The 13,884-nt window shown below is 50.3% G+C and overlaps 1 protein-coding gene across 1 annotated transcript in view; it reads left to right on the forward strand.

Moving 5' to 3' along the window:
- Nucleotides 1-13,884, forward strand: part of TMPRSS4 (transmembrane serine protease 4) — a 73,469-nt gene that overhangs the window by 51,197 nt on the left and 8,388 nt on the right. The window contains exons 6-13 of the mRNA XM_057316898.1: nucleotides 77-206; nucleotides 2,564-2,665; nucleotides 3,860-3,900; nucleotides 6,030-6,189; nucleotides 7,255-7,421; nucleotides 8,211-8,309; nucleotides 8,478-8,620; nucleotides 9,833-9,982. Coding sequence (XP_057172881.1) covers nucleotides 77-206; nucleotides 2,564-2,665; nucleotides 3,860-3,900; nucleotides 6,030-6,189; nucleotides 7,255-7,421; nucleotides 8,211-8,309; nucleotides 8,478-8,620; nucleotides 9,833-9,982 — 992 coding nt within the window. The remainder of the gene's footprint in view (nucleotides 1-76; nucleotides 207-2,563; nucleotides 2,666-3,859; nucleotides 3,901-6,029; nucleotides 6,190-7,254; nucleotides 7,422-8,210; nucleotides 8,310-8,477; nucleotides 8,621-9,832; nucleotides 9,983-13,884) is intronic.

Raw genomic sequence — 13,884 nt, forward strand, 5'->3', positions numbered from 1 at the left:
TCCCATGATGAATTCTGAGGGAGATGGGCCAGACGGGCCCCTGTCCTGCAACTGACCCAGGTTCTTCCCCTCTCAGTCCGCCTCTCCAAGGACCGATCCACCCTGCAGGTGCTAGACCCGGCCACATGGAGCTGGGCCTCGGCCTGCTTCGACAACTTCACAGAAGCTCTGGCCAAGACAGCCTGTGGGCAGATGGGCTATGACAGGTACCCGGCCCCAGCCTCCAGAGGCTGTCCCCTCGCCCCTATGACCTCCTCCCTTCTTCCCCTTTCCTTCCTCCCTTCCTAAAAATATAGATACCGGAGTCAGACAAAACGTCTCTTGAACCTGAGCACTTTCACATAAAAGCAGCATGAAGTCCAATCTCCTAAGCCCCAGTTTCCTCAAGGTTAATTGAGGCAAGTACTGGCAACATCATGGGTGCAGGGAGAGAACGTAAGCCTCACCACGCACCCCCAACACGCAGCTCTGGCTCCTCGAGACCCTCACTCCCGCACAGCTCTGCAAGAAGCTGCCCTGTCCCAGAGGATAATATTTACTTACTCAAGGTCCCATTGGCTAAAATTCAGCTTAAACAAACCTGATTACATTGGGGCCCCATCAGCAATCCCAGCTCTCTCAGCAAATTTCTAAAGCAGCTCCAAATCTTCAGTGGATGAAGTTATATAATCATAAGGATGATTTGCATGATGTGTTCATAGTCATTTGATCTTGGCAAAAACCAAAGAGGTAGTTATTACCGTATCTATTTTAAAAATAGGTTCAGGGAAGATAGTAACTTGCTGGGTAGGAGCTGGGAGGGAGAGGCCTGGGGTTTGTGCCCAAGACCCCTTAATTCCTGGGCATCAGGAGTTCTGGCAGCATCTCTGTTTCCAGCTTGGGTAATTCTCTCTTCCCCAAGCCCTTCCCTGTCAAGGAAGCAGAGGTGAGGCCCCTGATCACTTAGAGAGCCTAACCAGAGAGGAGGGAAAAGAACCCATTTATTCAGCTGCAGAGTGGGGTAGGTTCCCAAGGACTCTTCCTGGCAGGCCCCTAAGGACTCTAAGAAACTGGACCCAGAGTCTAGGCAGAAGTGAGAACTGCTAGGCAGACACCATCAATCAATCACAGAACTCTCTCCCATCCACCCCTAAAGCAGCCTCCAGGTCCTTTTTCAATAAATGCTCCCGGCAGCACTACTGCCCCATCAGACCTTTTGGCCCCCTCTGCTCTCAGGTCATCAGGTCTTTGCTGCACAGTCCTTGCCACACCCTGGACAGGACACCTGCACCTCCTTCATTTCTGAGGAGAGCTGGGAAGGCAGGCCTGGGCCCTGCTCTTCCCCCTCCTCCAGCAGCCGCCTGGCCCAGCCTCCCCTGCAGTCAGCCCCTCCTCCCCGCTGCAGTCCAGCCACTGCAGCATCAGCAATGCCCAGCACTACAGGCTGCGGCTGCCTTACGCAACCAAGGTGTCTCAGGGGCTGCTTAAGGTAATAGGATCCTGGAGTTTCTGTCCTTCCGGAGTGCACTAACGCTCCAAACCAGCTGGCTTCTTGAATTCTACAGTATCAAAGCCGGTCAGAATTATTCATTAGGATGTAATTCATGAACAGAGCTTAACTTTCCGGGGACTGTCTGCTTCCACCACCGTCCCTCCTTCCGGGTCTCAGATGTCTCCACTTTCCTTCCTCCACCTAAATAAAAAGCCCTCTTGTCGCAGGACCATAAAACCCAAGATGGGTCAAGGTGGGAGGGGCTCTGGAGATCATCAGGTCCACCTCTCATTTTACAGAGGGAGAAACTGAGGCTTAAGGAAACCCGGAGAAGGGCGTGACCTGTCAAGGTTACACATCAAGCTAGTGTCAGAGGGAGAACAAGAGCCTCTATCTCCAGGGCTCTGGAACCCAGCTCGGCCACACTCATGCCCTTCCAGGTGCATCTGGACCCACCAGGTGTGCAGGGCCCCTGCCCCGGCATGTGAGAGCATCAGTGGCCGGTCAGCCAGTGCCTCAGTCAACCTGAGCCCTGCATACAGAGCCAGTACTAGCATGGCTGGATGGGGAAGGACGGGACAATCAGAACGACGGGATGAAGGGGAGCCTTCCTGGAGGAGCAAAGACTTAAACCCAAGGTTTGAAAGAAGACAAACATGGATTAGAGGAGAGAAAGAGGGAAGGTGGTCCAAGCGAGAGACTCTTCTGGACTCATGCGAAGATTGATCTGGTTCTGTCCTATCTCCAAGGGAGCCGTAAACGTACTCCCACCACCCAATTCAGCCCAGATGCCTTGTTCGGAAAACCAAATATCCACCTTCCAGTTCCCTGGCTGTAAACCAGAAAAAAAAGTGCTAGGACATATGAAATAGGATTACAGCTGGGAGTTAGGAAAGCATGTCCCTAACATTTGTCCAGAGCTCTAGAGAAGCAAGACCACGTCAGCACCATGCCCAGAGTCCTGGGACACATTCTTTCCCACTGCAGCTCCTGGGAGTGGGGGCTACTCCCCCCATCTTCTTCTAACTTCCTGCCCTAGCTCACAGATTCCCCCCACCCTCTCTCTCAATCTCTGTCCCCCAACGTGAGCAGCAAACCCACCTTCAGAGCTGTGGAGATTGGCCCAGATCAAGATCTGGATGTTGTTGGAATCACAGAGAACGGCCAAGAGCTTCAGGTGCAAAACCTAAGTGGGTAAGTGGGAGGACGCCTTCTGGCCCCCAAGAGGCTCACATATGGAGGCTGAACCCCATCAGGGCTGGAGGCAGCTATCCTGAGCAGGTGCAGCAGCAAGCGGAATGCAAGCCAGACCACAGGAAGAACTCCAGGCCATGCAGACTGTCAGATACCAAGAGCTAGAGAATCAGATTTCTGAGAGGTTTTCTGGGTTGACTTCCGTTTTTATATAAAACAGACAGCTGGACAAAGTGTGCTGTCCACATGTTGGTGGCCTTTTCATCCAAGAGTAAAACCAAAAATTTTCCTACTGCTTTGTGCTCCCGATTAAACCCAATAGGCAAGATTCCAAAGGCCACTTTGTCCTTCCCAGCCACTCACCCAGGCCAGAGAAGGCCTCTTCACGTTCCCAGCTCTCCAGAGAAAAGGCTGCATGGCCTTTGGCAGCGGCCTGTTCCTCCACCTCCCCACCCTGCATGAGGGCTCAGCATCTAGATAAAAGCGGTCACACTGCAGCAGAGAGCCCCGAAGAGGATGCTCTCTCCCTAGTATTTGGGGATGCTGTGGGGAGAGCCTGAAGGCCCCTCACGTGGTGGGCTTATTCATCAAAGAGTAAATCTTTTTTTTTTTTTAAGATTTTTTTATTTATTCATTCGATAGGATAGAGACAGCCAGCGAGAGAGGGAACACAAGCAGGGGGAGTGGGAGAGGAAGAAGCAGACTCATAGCGGAGGAGCCTGATGTGGGGCTCGATCCCAGAACGCCGGGATCACGCCTTGAGCCGAAGGCAGATGCTTTAACCGCTGTGCCACCCAGGCGCCCCCAAAGAGTAAATCTTAAAAAAGACCAAGATGGTAGCAGGATTGTGTGCCTGTAATTCCACCGAAATCCCACTTTTTGTCCATTTAGAAAGCCCACAGTGTAACAGACACTGTTCCAGGCTCTGCTCTCTTCCACCCTAGGATGCCAAGGACTCAGGCTGGGCTCTGATGCAGGCAGGGCCCAGCACACAGTGGGTGCTTAACAGCAGGGGTGTTGAATTCAAACAAATTGAATCACACTGAACTAAATGGTCATGCGGTTTCTATACGGTCCCCCATGACATGGGTTCCAGATTTCCCAGGTGTTGGGAGGGAACTGGAGTCAACAGGGCCAGGGGACCAGAGTCCTCACCTCCCACAGAAACCATAAGGCCCTGTGTCTTCTCTCCAGACCCTGTCTCTCAGGCTCCCTGGTCTCCCTGCACTGCCTTGGTGAGTATGCCCCGTCTCTGAGGGTTTGGGCCCTAGGCCAGAAATGAGCAGGAAGAAAGACCTTCATTCTCATTCTTAAATTTCTCAGATTCTAAGTTTCTCTCCATTTTATCTCAAACTTATTTCCTTGGGCCTTGGATTTGTAGGGCAGTGCTCCTTCAAGTGGGGGATGTTAAGAACTCTTTAGTACCATCCATACACAACCCCACAACCAAAGCAGAGAGCTGGCAGGGAACAGAAAACTGGAAAGGACAGAACTGGGCCTCCATGCCCTCCCACCCTGGTCAGGCCCGCAAGGCCTCCTCTGTCACAGTGTGTTCAGTTATCCAAGATCAGATCACTCAGTTTAGTGAAAATACAGTTAGACTGTGTCTACCACCATCAGGCACACCAGTGTGAAGTAGAAAATACCACACAAGAACTGGTCACTCTTCTCAGGAACTTAGAAAGAGCAGAGAGAGAGACACAAGGTCACAGGTGGGAGGGGCTGGACCGAGTAGCCTTCACAGCTGACCTGCCGCAGAGAGACCCAGGCACCAGTCCCACTGGCTTCCAGCATGAACTTGAATAATTCACCTGACCTTTCCAAGGTTTCTCTTCCCAAGAAGGCCTTCCGTCCAACTGCCCCAGAGGATCCAGCTCTTACAGAGGAGATCAGAAGAGAAAACAAGCTCTGTGACCCAGCTTGTCCTCCCAGCCTTGTGGAAGAACTGACCAGAGTCTGCCAGGCTGGCCAGACACTGGACGGGCTAAGTGGAACAAGGCCATCGTCACTGCCTCTGCCATTGGGCAGTATATATGCTTCCCTGTTGGATGTTAAGACTTTTTGTCATTATCACGTGATGCCCACAATCCCTGGTGTGTGGGGACGGACACACGGTGGCTAGCCAGTGAATGACTGAACCATCGCATGATCTGCCTCTGCACTGAATGGCACTGACGTCACAGAGAGGTTGAAGCCACAGACCCTCCCTTGAGGAGCTGTCAGTCTCACCAAGAAGACCAAAGCACAAAGGAAATGAAAGGCAGGCCAACACCAGGGGAAGGCTATGGAAATTCCAAGACTGGAAAGTCCCCAGGGATTTGGTGGCCCCCGGGGAGGTGGTGCCCAGACTAAACGCTGAGCTGTAGGCTCCCCAAAGGGAGACACCACGTCTGTCTGTCTTGTCCTCGGCTCTCTTCCCAGCATCCCTGAACACAGCAGGCACTCAATACAAATTTGGTGAATGGATCAATGCTTTAGATAAATACCAAGAGGACAGCACCTCAGGGATGGGGGCTTCCTCGAGCAAAAACAGAAGGACTTTTTAGGGAGCTACAAGCAGATCGATTCGGCTAGACAGAAACTTTAGATAAGGACAGTGGGCAGCTGCCAGAAGGACTTTAAACTCTACCCTAGAAAGAGAGAGGCCTCGGGGCTGTGAGGGAGCGAGGGGACACGGAGAAAGCAGAGTTTGGAATAAGAGGTGTCTGAAAAGCCCCTGGCTGGCACAGGCCCAGAAAGGATGGCAGCCTTTTCCTGGGAGAACCACCACTGCGGCCGTGACCGCGAGGACTGGAGAGGCTGAGGGCAGGGAGGTGGGAAGGGAGGCTTTTCCCAGAGCTTGAGGGTCATGACGGAAAACCAAGGAGAGTGGTATATGGAAGAGAGCATAGGGTGTCAAACTGGGAGACTCACTCATCACACGGGTAAGGACTTAGAGAAAGGTGAATTGAGTTTAGGATAGGAAGATCCAGTTTCTGGAACTTTCTTCCCACTTCCGGCTCCCGGAGCAGTTTGTGGGCGTCTGTTAGCTGATACTCCGCTGGAGCGGCTGAGGACACTCCACCTGGGCAGGACTTTCGAAATTCTGAATCACCTATTTGGTTTGAGGGCCATGAATTCCCAGCACAATGGACACGCCCACGTTCACAATATAAACACATCCAAAGCCCAACAAAGGAGAGGGAGTTTGGAGAAAGTCTCTGGTCTGCGACACCCTCTCCCCAGGACTAACTCAAAATGGACCTGGTCCTCCCCAGTCATAAGGGCCCTGCTCTAAGGGGACAGATGCAGGGCTCCTAGGGGATGTAGTCCCCTCCCTCAAGAGCCTGACTCCTGATTTTTCCCTCCTTCCTACCGACTCCAGCCTGTGGGGAGAGCCTGAAGGCCCCTCGGGTGGTGGGCGGGGAGACGGCCTCTGTGGATTCTTGGCCTTGGCAGGTCAGCATCCAGTACAACAAACAACACATCTGCGGGGGGAGCATCCTGGACGCCCACTGGATCCTCACAGCAGCCCACTGCTTCAGGTAAGGCCTGCGCCGCGGGGAAGCCTGGGGGCCCAAAGCGTGGAGGGGCCTGAGTGTCTGGGTCCCCTGTCTCCCAACTTATGTTCCAATGTCCTCACCCCTCTTTGCCCTCCCTCTACAGACCACGTCCTTGGGTGTGGCCAACCCAATGAGACACTGGACAGGATGTCCTGTGTTAGGCACCCGGGATCTGAGCAGAGGGTACTGGTCACCAAGCTTGACCTCTTCCAGTCGAGAAGCAATCAGATACCCTGTGTCCGCAGTCTGGCCTCTTATCATTCACTCCACAGAAGTTGTTCCCATCGATCTCCCTGGAGTCCTGAAAATGCTCTCCCTCTACCAGTCTTCTCCGGAGTGGTTCCAGGGTCAAGAGTCACTGCCACTACCCCATTATAGCCAAAAACTTAAAAAAGCAGAAAGCACAGATTCCCTTACAGGCCAGCAGAGAGAGGCCTGCCCATAACTGCGGGGAAGGACTATTCCCAGGCCCTCTTCGCTTTCCTTCCTTCCTTCCTTCCTTCATTCGTTCAACATCTAATGAGTACTATATTACGTAACCATATGCATTAGATCCGTCACAGTGTAGGCCGGGGATTCCTAACCTTCTTGAGATCTGACAAAGCTCTCAGTCCTTTCCTGGGAAACCACGCGTGCATACTAAGCAGGCAGGAGCCTCTGGAGTCAGAAGGAAGACAGACAAGTACATAACGTAACTGACAATATGAGCACCACATGAGTAACACGGGCAGTAAAAAGCGTTGGGGGGGAGAGTGCCAGGACCCCAGAGCGCAGGTACTTGGAACAGCGCCTTCCCCAGCCCTCCAGTTAGAAGTTTCCTTGGGCAGGTTTCACTGGCAGAAAGGATCAAATCCCCTTTTAGAATTTGGCCTTTCGTAAGGGATTCCTCAGACCTGCTCCTTCTCTACCACCCCTGGCCTCACCACCATTACCTTCTAAAGCAGGGACATTCAGCACCCCAATCCCCAGGGCCCTGGGGACCCAGCTTTTGGCAAAGACCGCACATGCTTGGCTCAGGCCTGAACCCCGCTGTCTCTGCCCCCCTAGGAAGCATCACGATGTGTCCACCTGGAAGGTGAGGGCTGGCTCAGACAAACTGGGCAACTTCCCATCCCTGCCTGTGGCCAGCATCTTCCTCATTGAGCTCAACACCACGTACCCCAAAGAGAAGGATATTGCTCTCGTGAAGCTGCAGTTCCCACTGACATTCTCCGGTGAGAGGTGGCATCTGGGGACAGCCCCCTTAGGTCAGGTTATGACCTGCACTAGCTCACTGATTGGCCTTGGGCACATTGCTCCTCCTTCAAGCCCTCAGCTGTGTCTTTGTTTCTGGTGAATATACCAGCCTAACATCAGTGAGAGTCCACGAGGCCACTTCGAGCTGCCAGCTCACAGCCCGCCTCACCCCGCCAGATTCTTTTGAGGTCTATTTTCTCCATGTGGAGCACCTCAAGTGAGAATCACAGACTCATCCAATCTTGGGGTTGTAAGGGAACTGAAGGACCCTCTAGTCCATCCTCCACCCTCAACAAAAGCCAAGAGCCTGCACAGCATCTCTGCCCAGGGGTTAATGTGCCCACTTGGTCTCCTCCAGGGGCAGAGAGCTCATTACCTTTAAGGCAGCCCACGAAATCTTTGAACAGCTCTGTTAGATGACTCATGCTTGGATAGTATTTACATCAGCAATTCCAACTGTCAGTTTCACAGGATACTGGTCCCTTGGAGAAAAAAAGGGTTCTATTCTCAAATAAGTTTGGGAAACATTTTTATACTAGAGCTCTCTTCTTGGGGCACATTAGTATATAAAATTATGACAAGACTTTTAATTTTTAATTTGCTTTTATTATGTTTAAACCATATCTCCTCAACTTATTTGACCACAGAACTTTCTCATGCCACTTTTGTTAACATCCCCAGGAACACAGGCCATAGAAACCCTGGTGTCAACCTTTTCAGAGCACTTAGCCACCAGGCTCTCCCCTCTTTCTCTCTGCTCCCGGCAGGCACAGTCAGGCCCATCTGCCTGCCCTTTTTTGATGAGGAGCTCACTCCAGCCACCCCACTCTGGGTCATCGGATGGGGCTTTACGGAGCAGGATGGAGGTAACTCCTGGGCTCAGGACCACAGGGCTGAGGGAGCAGCTCTTTGAGGTGATGGGAGGGACCATCCTTGAGAAAAACCCATCCTGGAAGTCCAAGCACCCAGGGGAATTATCGTGGGCTGGGGTAGGAGGCAAGCACGGGAATATGCGTGTGTTTTCAAATTCCCAGGAAAGATATCCGACACCCTGCGGCAGGCGTCAGTCCAGGTCATTGACCACACTCGGTGCAACGCGGAGGATGCCTACCAGGGGGAAGTTACTGAGCAGATGCTGTGCGCTGGCATCATGGAGGGCGGCGTGGACACCTGCCAGGTGGGATCATGAGGGAGTTCCTTGGATAGGGATGTTAGTCCTGGAGAGACAAGTAGGTACAGAGGCCGACGGCCTCATGTGAAGTCTTGCATATGGTGGGCACTCAATGTGCGGTGAAGGGAAGAAGGGAGAGAAGGAGGGAAAGAAGGATTACAGTCAGATAAGGATGGAAGGCTAGACAGAGACAAGCAGAAAGATTTCAAATGTGTATTTCACCTACAACGATGGTGCTACCCACCCTGCCTGCTCGCTCTTCCCCTCACTCACAGGAGTAGGAGTCACGTGCGGGCAGGAACGCCAGGTCTATTTTTTCTAGAACTGCCAAGATGCTGAACTACACTAGAGAAAACCCACCTCGTGCCTGATGAGCCCTGGTGCAATGCCTCCCCTCCTCAACCCCACTGACCAGTCCCTGAATACATTTTCATTCCCTCCACCCCCAGAGGATCTTCCGAGCCATTTTCACTAAAGTCCCTAACCCTACCTCTGCCCCCATTCTCAGTCATTAAATTCCTCCACTCAAGAGGTAGCTCTTGGCCATCTCTTGAATGCCAGGTAAATACTAGGTTTGGGGGACAGTGTCTTCCCTCAGGGAGCTCACGGTGGCAGGCGAGGGGGCAGTTAGGCTATGGTGTTACTGGGTTCTGAGGGAGGAAGTCTCAGGGGCTACAGGAGCTGGGACTGACACCCAAAGAAGTGCACTTCTCACGATGACGCGTTCTGGTCTGCTGTGCTGTTTATCGTCTCTCTCTTCTCCATTTAACTCTAAGCTCCCCGAGGGTAGGGATCTTTGTTCTTTTTTATTGATCAAATCCCTAGTTGTCTAGAACAGTACCTGACATGCAACAGGCATCCCGTGAGCAGCTAAATAAATTTGGAAAGTACTGGATTAAAGAAAGATAATCAGGCTTCTCACTGCAGAACCCCTTAGAGCCTTCAGTTTGCTAGCGTGCCCTGTGAATCTGAGGGAAGGCACACCAACAACTTACTTGACCACAAACAGAACCCTTTTGCCCCAGATGGAAGGGTCTTCCAGGCTGCAGGGACAGCATGAGCAGAGGCCGTGAGGGCAGAACAGCACAGAGCACTGGGGAGCAGTGGGGGAGCACAGAGGAACTGACTGGCCAATGCGAGGGAGGGAAGAGAGAGAAGCACACTCCCCCACCCCACCCCTGACTGCCCTCCCCAGCAGCCCGTTCTGGTGTCTCACAGGGTGACAGCGGTGGGCCCCTCATGTATCACTCTGACCAGTGGCAAGTGGTGGGCATCGTGAGCTGGGGCCACGGCTGTGGGAGCCCCAGTACCCCAGGAGTATACACCAAGGTCACAGCCTATCTTAATTGGATCTACAGTGTCCGGAAGGTAAGCCCCACCTGTGTGCCCTCCCTCCCTTCCTCTACCCTAAAGGTACCAAACCATCCTTAGCTTTGACTTAAATGGCTCTGAGATGACCCCTTACCTCCTAAATAATTTTCCCCACCAGTGACAACCTGAGATTCCACAGGAAGAGGGGAAATTCCTTAGATCTGAGATTCCAAATCCATGCAAGCGCCTTAGAGTATAGAACACACCCAGCTTTATCATTCTCTGTTCTCCGGCACACAGTTTCCAGACTCCGTTAAGGAGGGTAGAAAGGCTTAAGAAACTTCCCCGGAGAAGAGAGGGAGGAGCAAAGAGCCTCAGGAAAGGCAGGCTAATTTTGCACACATCACCACCTTGTCCACTTTCAAATCATCTCTTTGTTGGTCTCTTGTCGTAGTCTGAGCCGTGACTCATAGCTGCCGCCCCCTCCATACTGCTGGAAACTGCCTCCCCCTGTCCTGCCTACCTGGGGATCCTGCAGAAGTCAGAGCAAGAGCCCCCTTGGGCACACCTCTCTGCTCACAGCATCAGCATTTCTTGGTGCAGCAAAGGGCCTCTGTTCCTGTAAAAGACCTCACAGCCCACAGGCACCCAAAAGGAAGTCAGCAGCCCCAGCTCCACCACCCTTGGGGCTCCTGGCGTCCCAAGGAGAAAGACACAGCCCACTGAACAGGCCAGACTTCCAGCCAAGGTCTCAGAAGACATTGCTAAGCCAAGAAGGAACTTCCTACTCTGCTGAATGGAAGGTGACTCTCCAGTGAGAACCCAGATGACCAAGGGCTGGAGTGGAAGGAGAAAAGGGTCTGAGCCAGTCCTCTCCTCCACCCATCCCCAAGCCCACCCAAGCAAGAAACCAGTTGTAATGTAAAATGCACTGTCCTGCTATTGGCACAACTGCTATTACTTGCTGTTATGACTATTAGCTCTATGGCTGCTGCTATTAAACGGGTGTGTGAAGTCTTTGACACAGGAGAACTGGGCTGTATGCTAAGAACTGAGCTAGGACCTACTGTATCATTCTTGAGCCTGGTTATGAAAAGATCTTGGGGAGACGACTGATTCTTAAACAAGGGAAAAGGAGACCCAAAGTCCAGAGAGTACACCTATGACTCGGGAGGGAAAGGATTTAGGTACTCAAGGATGACAGTAAGTCATGGCTCCCCCAGTGGCTGGAAAGAGATACTGCACCTCTGAGCCCTTCCACCTAGAGAGCCCAAGAGTTGTTGCTTTCATTCTTTAAAAAAAAAAAAAAAAAAGACATTTATCACCTGCGAAGTCTGACGTGGTCCCTAAGTGGGGTTCTGAGGACATAAGCATAAGTCCTGCACTCAAACGGTCACAGAATTAAGCCCCATGAACTTCTCTGGCCACTGTATAGGGGCCCAGATATTCTGAGGACACTCGGTCAGATCTTAAATATACGTGATAATGCTTTACTAGGTTCTCAGGAAATAACAGAAATCCTCAAAGACCAAATAAAAATATGAATAAACAAGCAAATAACCAAAACAAAACTATCAGAATCGTGAGCTGAAATAAAAGTAGAGATCTGGGAGCAACAGCTAAACTAAAATCTTGGGTTGTCCGAGGGACCAAGACCTTTTTGAAAGTTGAGATCAGAACTAAACCCAGACCCAGGGCTCACCATCAAAGATCAGCCAAGATTTTTTAAAAAGAAAACCCCAGGAGTGGGAATCATCAAAAGTGGCAAATTTAGAACTCCACGGACCTTAGACGTTAGAATTATCAGATTATCAGAAAAACTGATACTGTAGAATATTTCTATGTGCCAGACGCTATTCCAAGCGCTTCACAGTGTACTGACTGAGTCATTTAAGACTCACACAAACCTACAAGAGCGGTGCCGTTCATACCCCATCCCCATTTCAGGGGTAAGAAAACAAAGGCTCAACGAGGCTAAGTATCTTGCCTGAGGTTACATATGGGTAAGGTGAACATGAGCATTCTGACTCCAATGTTCACGCTATAAACGATCACACTATAGGACCGCCAGTAATTTACGAATCTTCAAATAAATTTGAAATGGGTACTTTTCCACATTTTAAGATATTCTTAAATACTTTTAATTTAAAAACCCACATAAAATTTACTATCAACCATTTATAAGTATACGGTTCAATGGTATTAAGGACATTCACACTGTTATGCAACCATCACCACCATCCATCTCCAAGGCTGTTTTTCCCTTCCAGAACTCTGTACCCATTAAACAATAACTCTCCATTTCTTCCTACCCTGAAATACTGGAAGCCACCTGTCTACCTTCTGTCTCTATGAAGCTGACTACTCTAGGTACCTCCTCTAAGTGGAATCATATAGTGTTTGCCTTTTTTGTGCCTGGCTTATTTCACCTAGCATAGTGTCTTCAAGGTTCATCCACGGTTGTAGCTTGTGTCAGATTTTCCTTCCTTTTTAAGGCTGAATAATATTCCATTATTTATACCACATTTTGTTTATTCATTCATCCATCAACTGACATCTGGGTTGCTTCTACCTTTTGGCTACTGTGAATAATGCTGCTGTGAGCGTGACTGTACAAACAGCTCTTCAAGACCCTGCTTTCGATCCTTTGGGTGTATACCCAGAAGTAGAATTGCTGGATCACATGGTATCTGTTTTTAATTTTTTATTGTTTTCCATAAGGATCACACCATTTTACAGTCCCACCAACAGTGCACAACAGTTCCAATTTCTCCACATTCTCACCAGTGCTTATTTTCTGTTAAAAAAAAAAAAACAAGTATTTTAATAATCAAGCAAATGTGACAGGTAGATTTGAAGATGAACCAAATAGAGCTCTTAGAAACAAGAACTATAATTATTAAAATAAAAAACTGAATGTTTGCAGTAAATAGCATTTCAGACATAGATTAAGAAAGGTAAGGTAGATTGAAGAAGTTACTAAGTTTGCTGCAGAAAGAGATAAGGGGATAAAATACACGTATAGAGGGGGGCGCCTGGGTGGCTCAGTTGGTTAAGGTCTGCCTTCGGCACAGATCATGATCCCAGGGTCCTGGGATCCAGCCCTGCATCGGGCTCCCTGCTCAGCAGGGAGTCTGCTTCTCCCTCTCCCTCTGTGTGTACTCACGTGCGCCCGCTCTCTCTCAAATAAATAAAATCTCTAAATATATATATACAAAATCAAGGCTATGGACAGTGGAGGCTAGAATAAAAAGGTCTAACATATCCAGTTAAAGCCTCAGAGGGAGAAAAGAGAAATATGAAGGAAAAACAACATCTAAAGACATAACGGCTGAGAATGTCCAGAACTCATTAGATGCGTGACTCCTCACATAGAGTATTTGCCACTATAGTGTATACACGCATACAACCAACGGGGAAACATTCGAATAAATCCTCACCTAGGCACGTGACTGAGAAGCTTCAGAACACCAGAAATGAACAGAAACTCTTTAAAGCAGCCAGAGAAACCACCCAGACTGCCTCCAACCATAAAGATACCATAGTCAGGGGCACCTGGGTGGCTCAGTCAGTTGAGCATCCGTCTCTTGGCTTTGGCTCCGGTCGTGGTCTAGGGGTCATGGGATCAAGCCCCTCATCAGGCTCTGCACTGAGCGTGGAGCTTGCTTGAGATTCTCTCTCTCCTCTCCCTCTGCCCCTCCACTCGTGCTCTCTCTCACTTGCTCTCTCTCTCTCAAAACAAAAAAATAAATAAAAATTAAAAGACACCACAGTTAGACTGCCAGCAGACTCCCCCACAGCAGTAAAGGAACCAAAAGACTCTATCTCCATGAGCCGAGACAATAGAGAACTGTGAATCCTACAAAACTGCCTTTTAGATTTAAGGCATTTTCAGGAAAACAATAGCGTTTACTACCAACAGGTCTTCTCTAAAGGAAAATCTCAAGTATGTACCTTTT

This window comes from Ursus arctos, unplaced genomic scaffold (genome assembly GCF_023065955.2).
Source record: "Ursus arctos isolate Adak ecotype North America unplaced genomic scaffold, UrsArc2.0 scaffold_22, whole genome shotgun sequence".
NCBI classification, from domain to species: Eukaryota; Metazoa; Chordata; class Mammalia; order Carnivora; family Ursidae; genus Ursus; species Ursus arctos.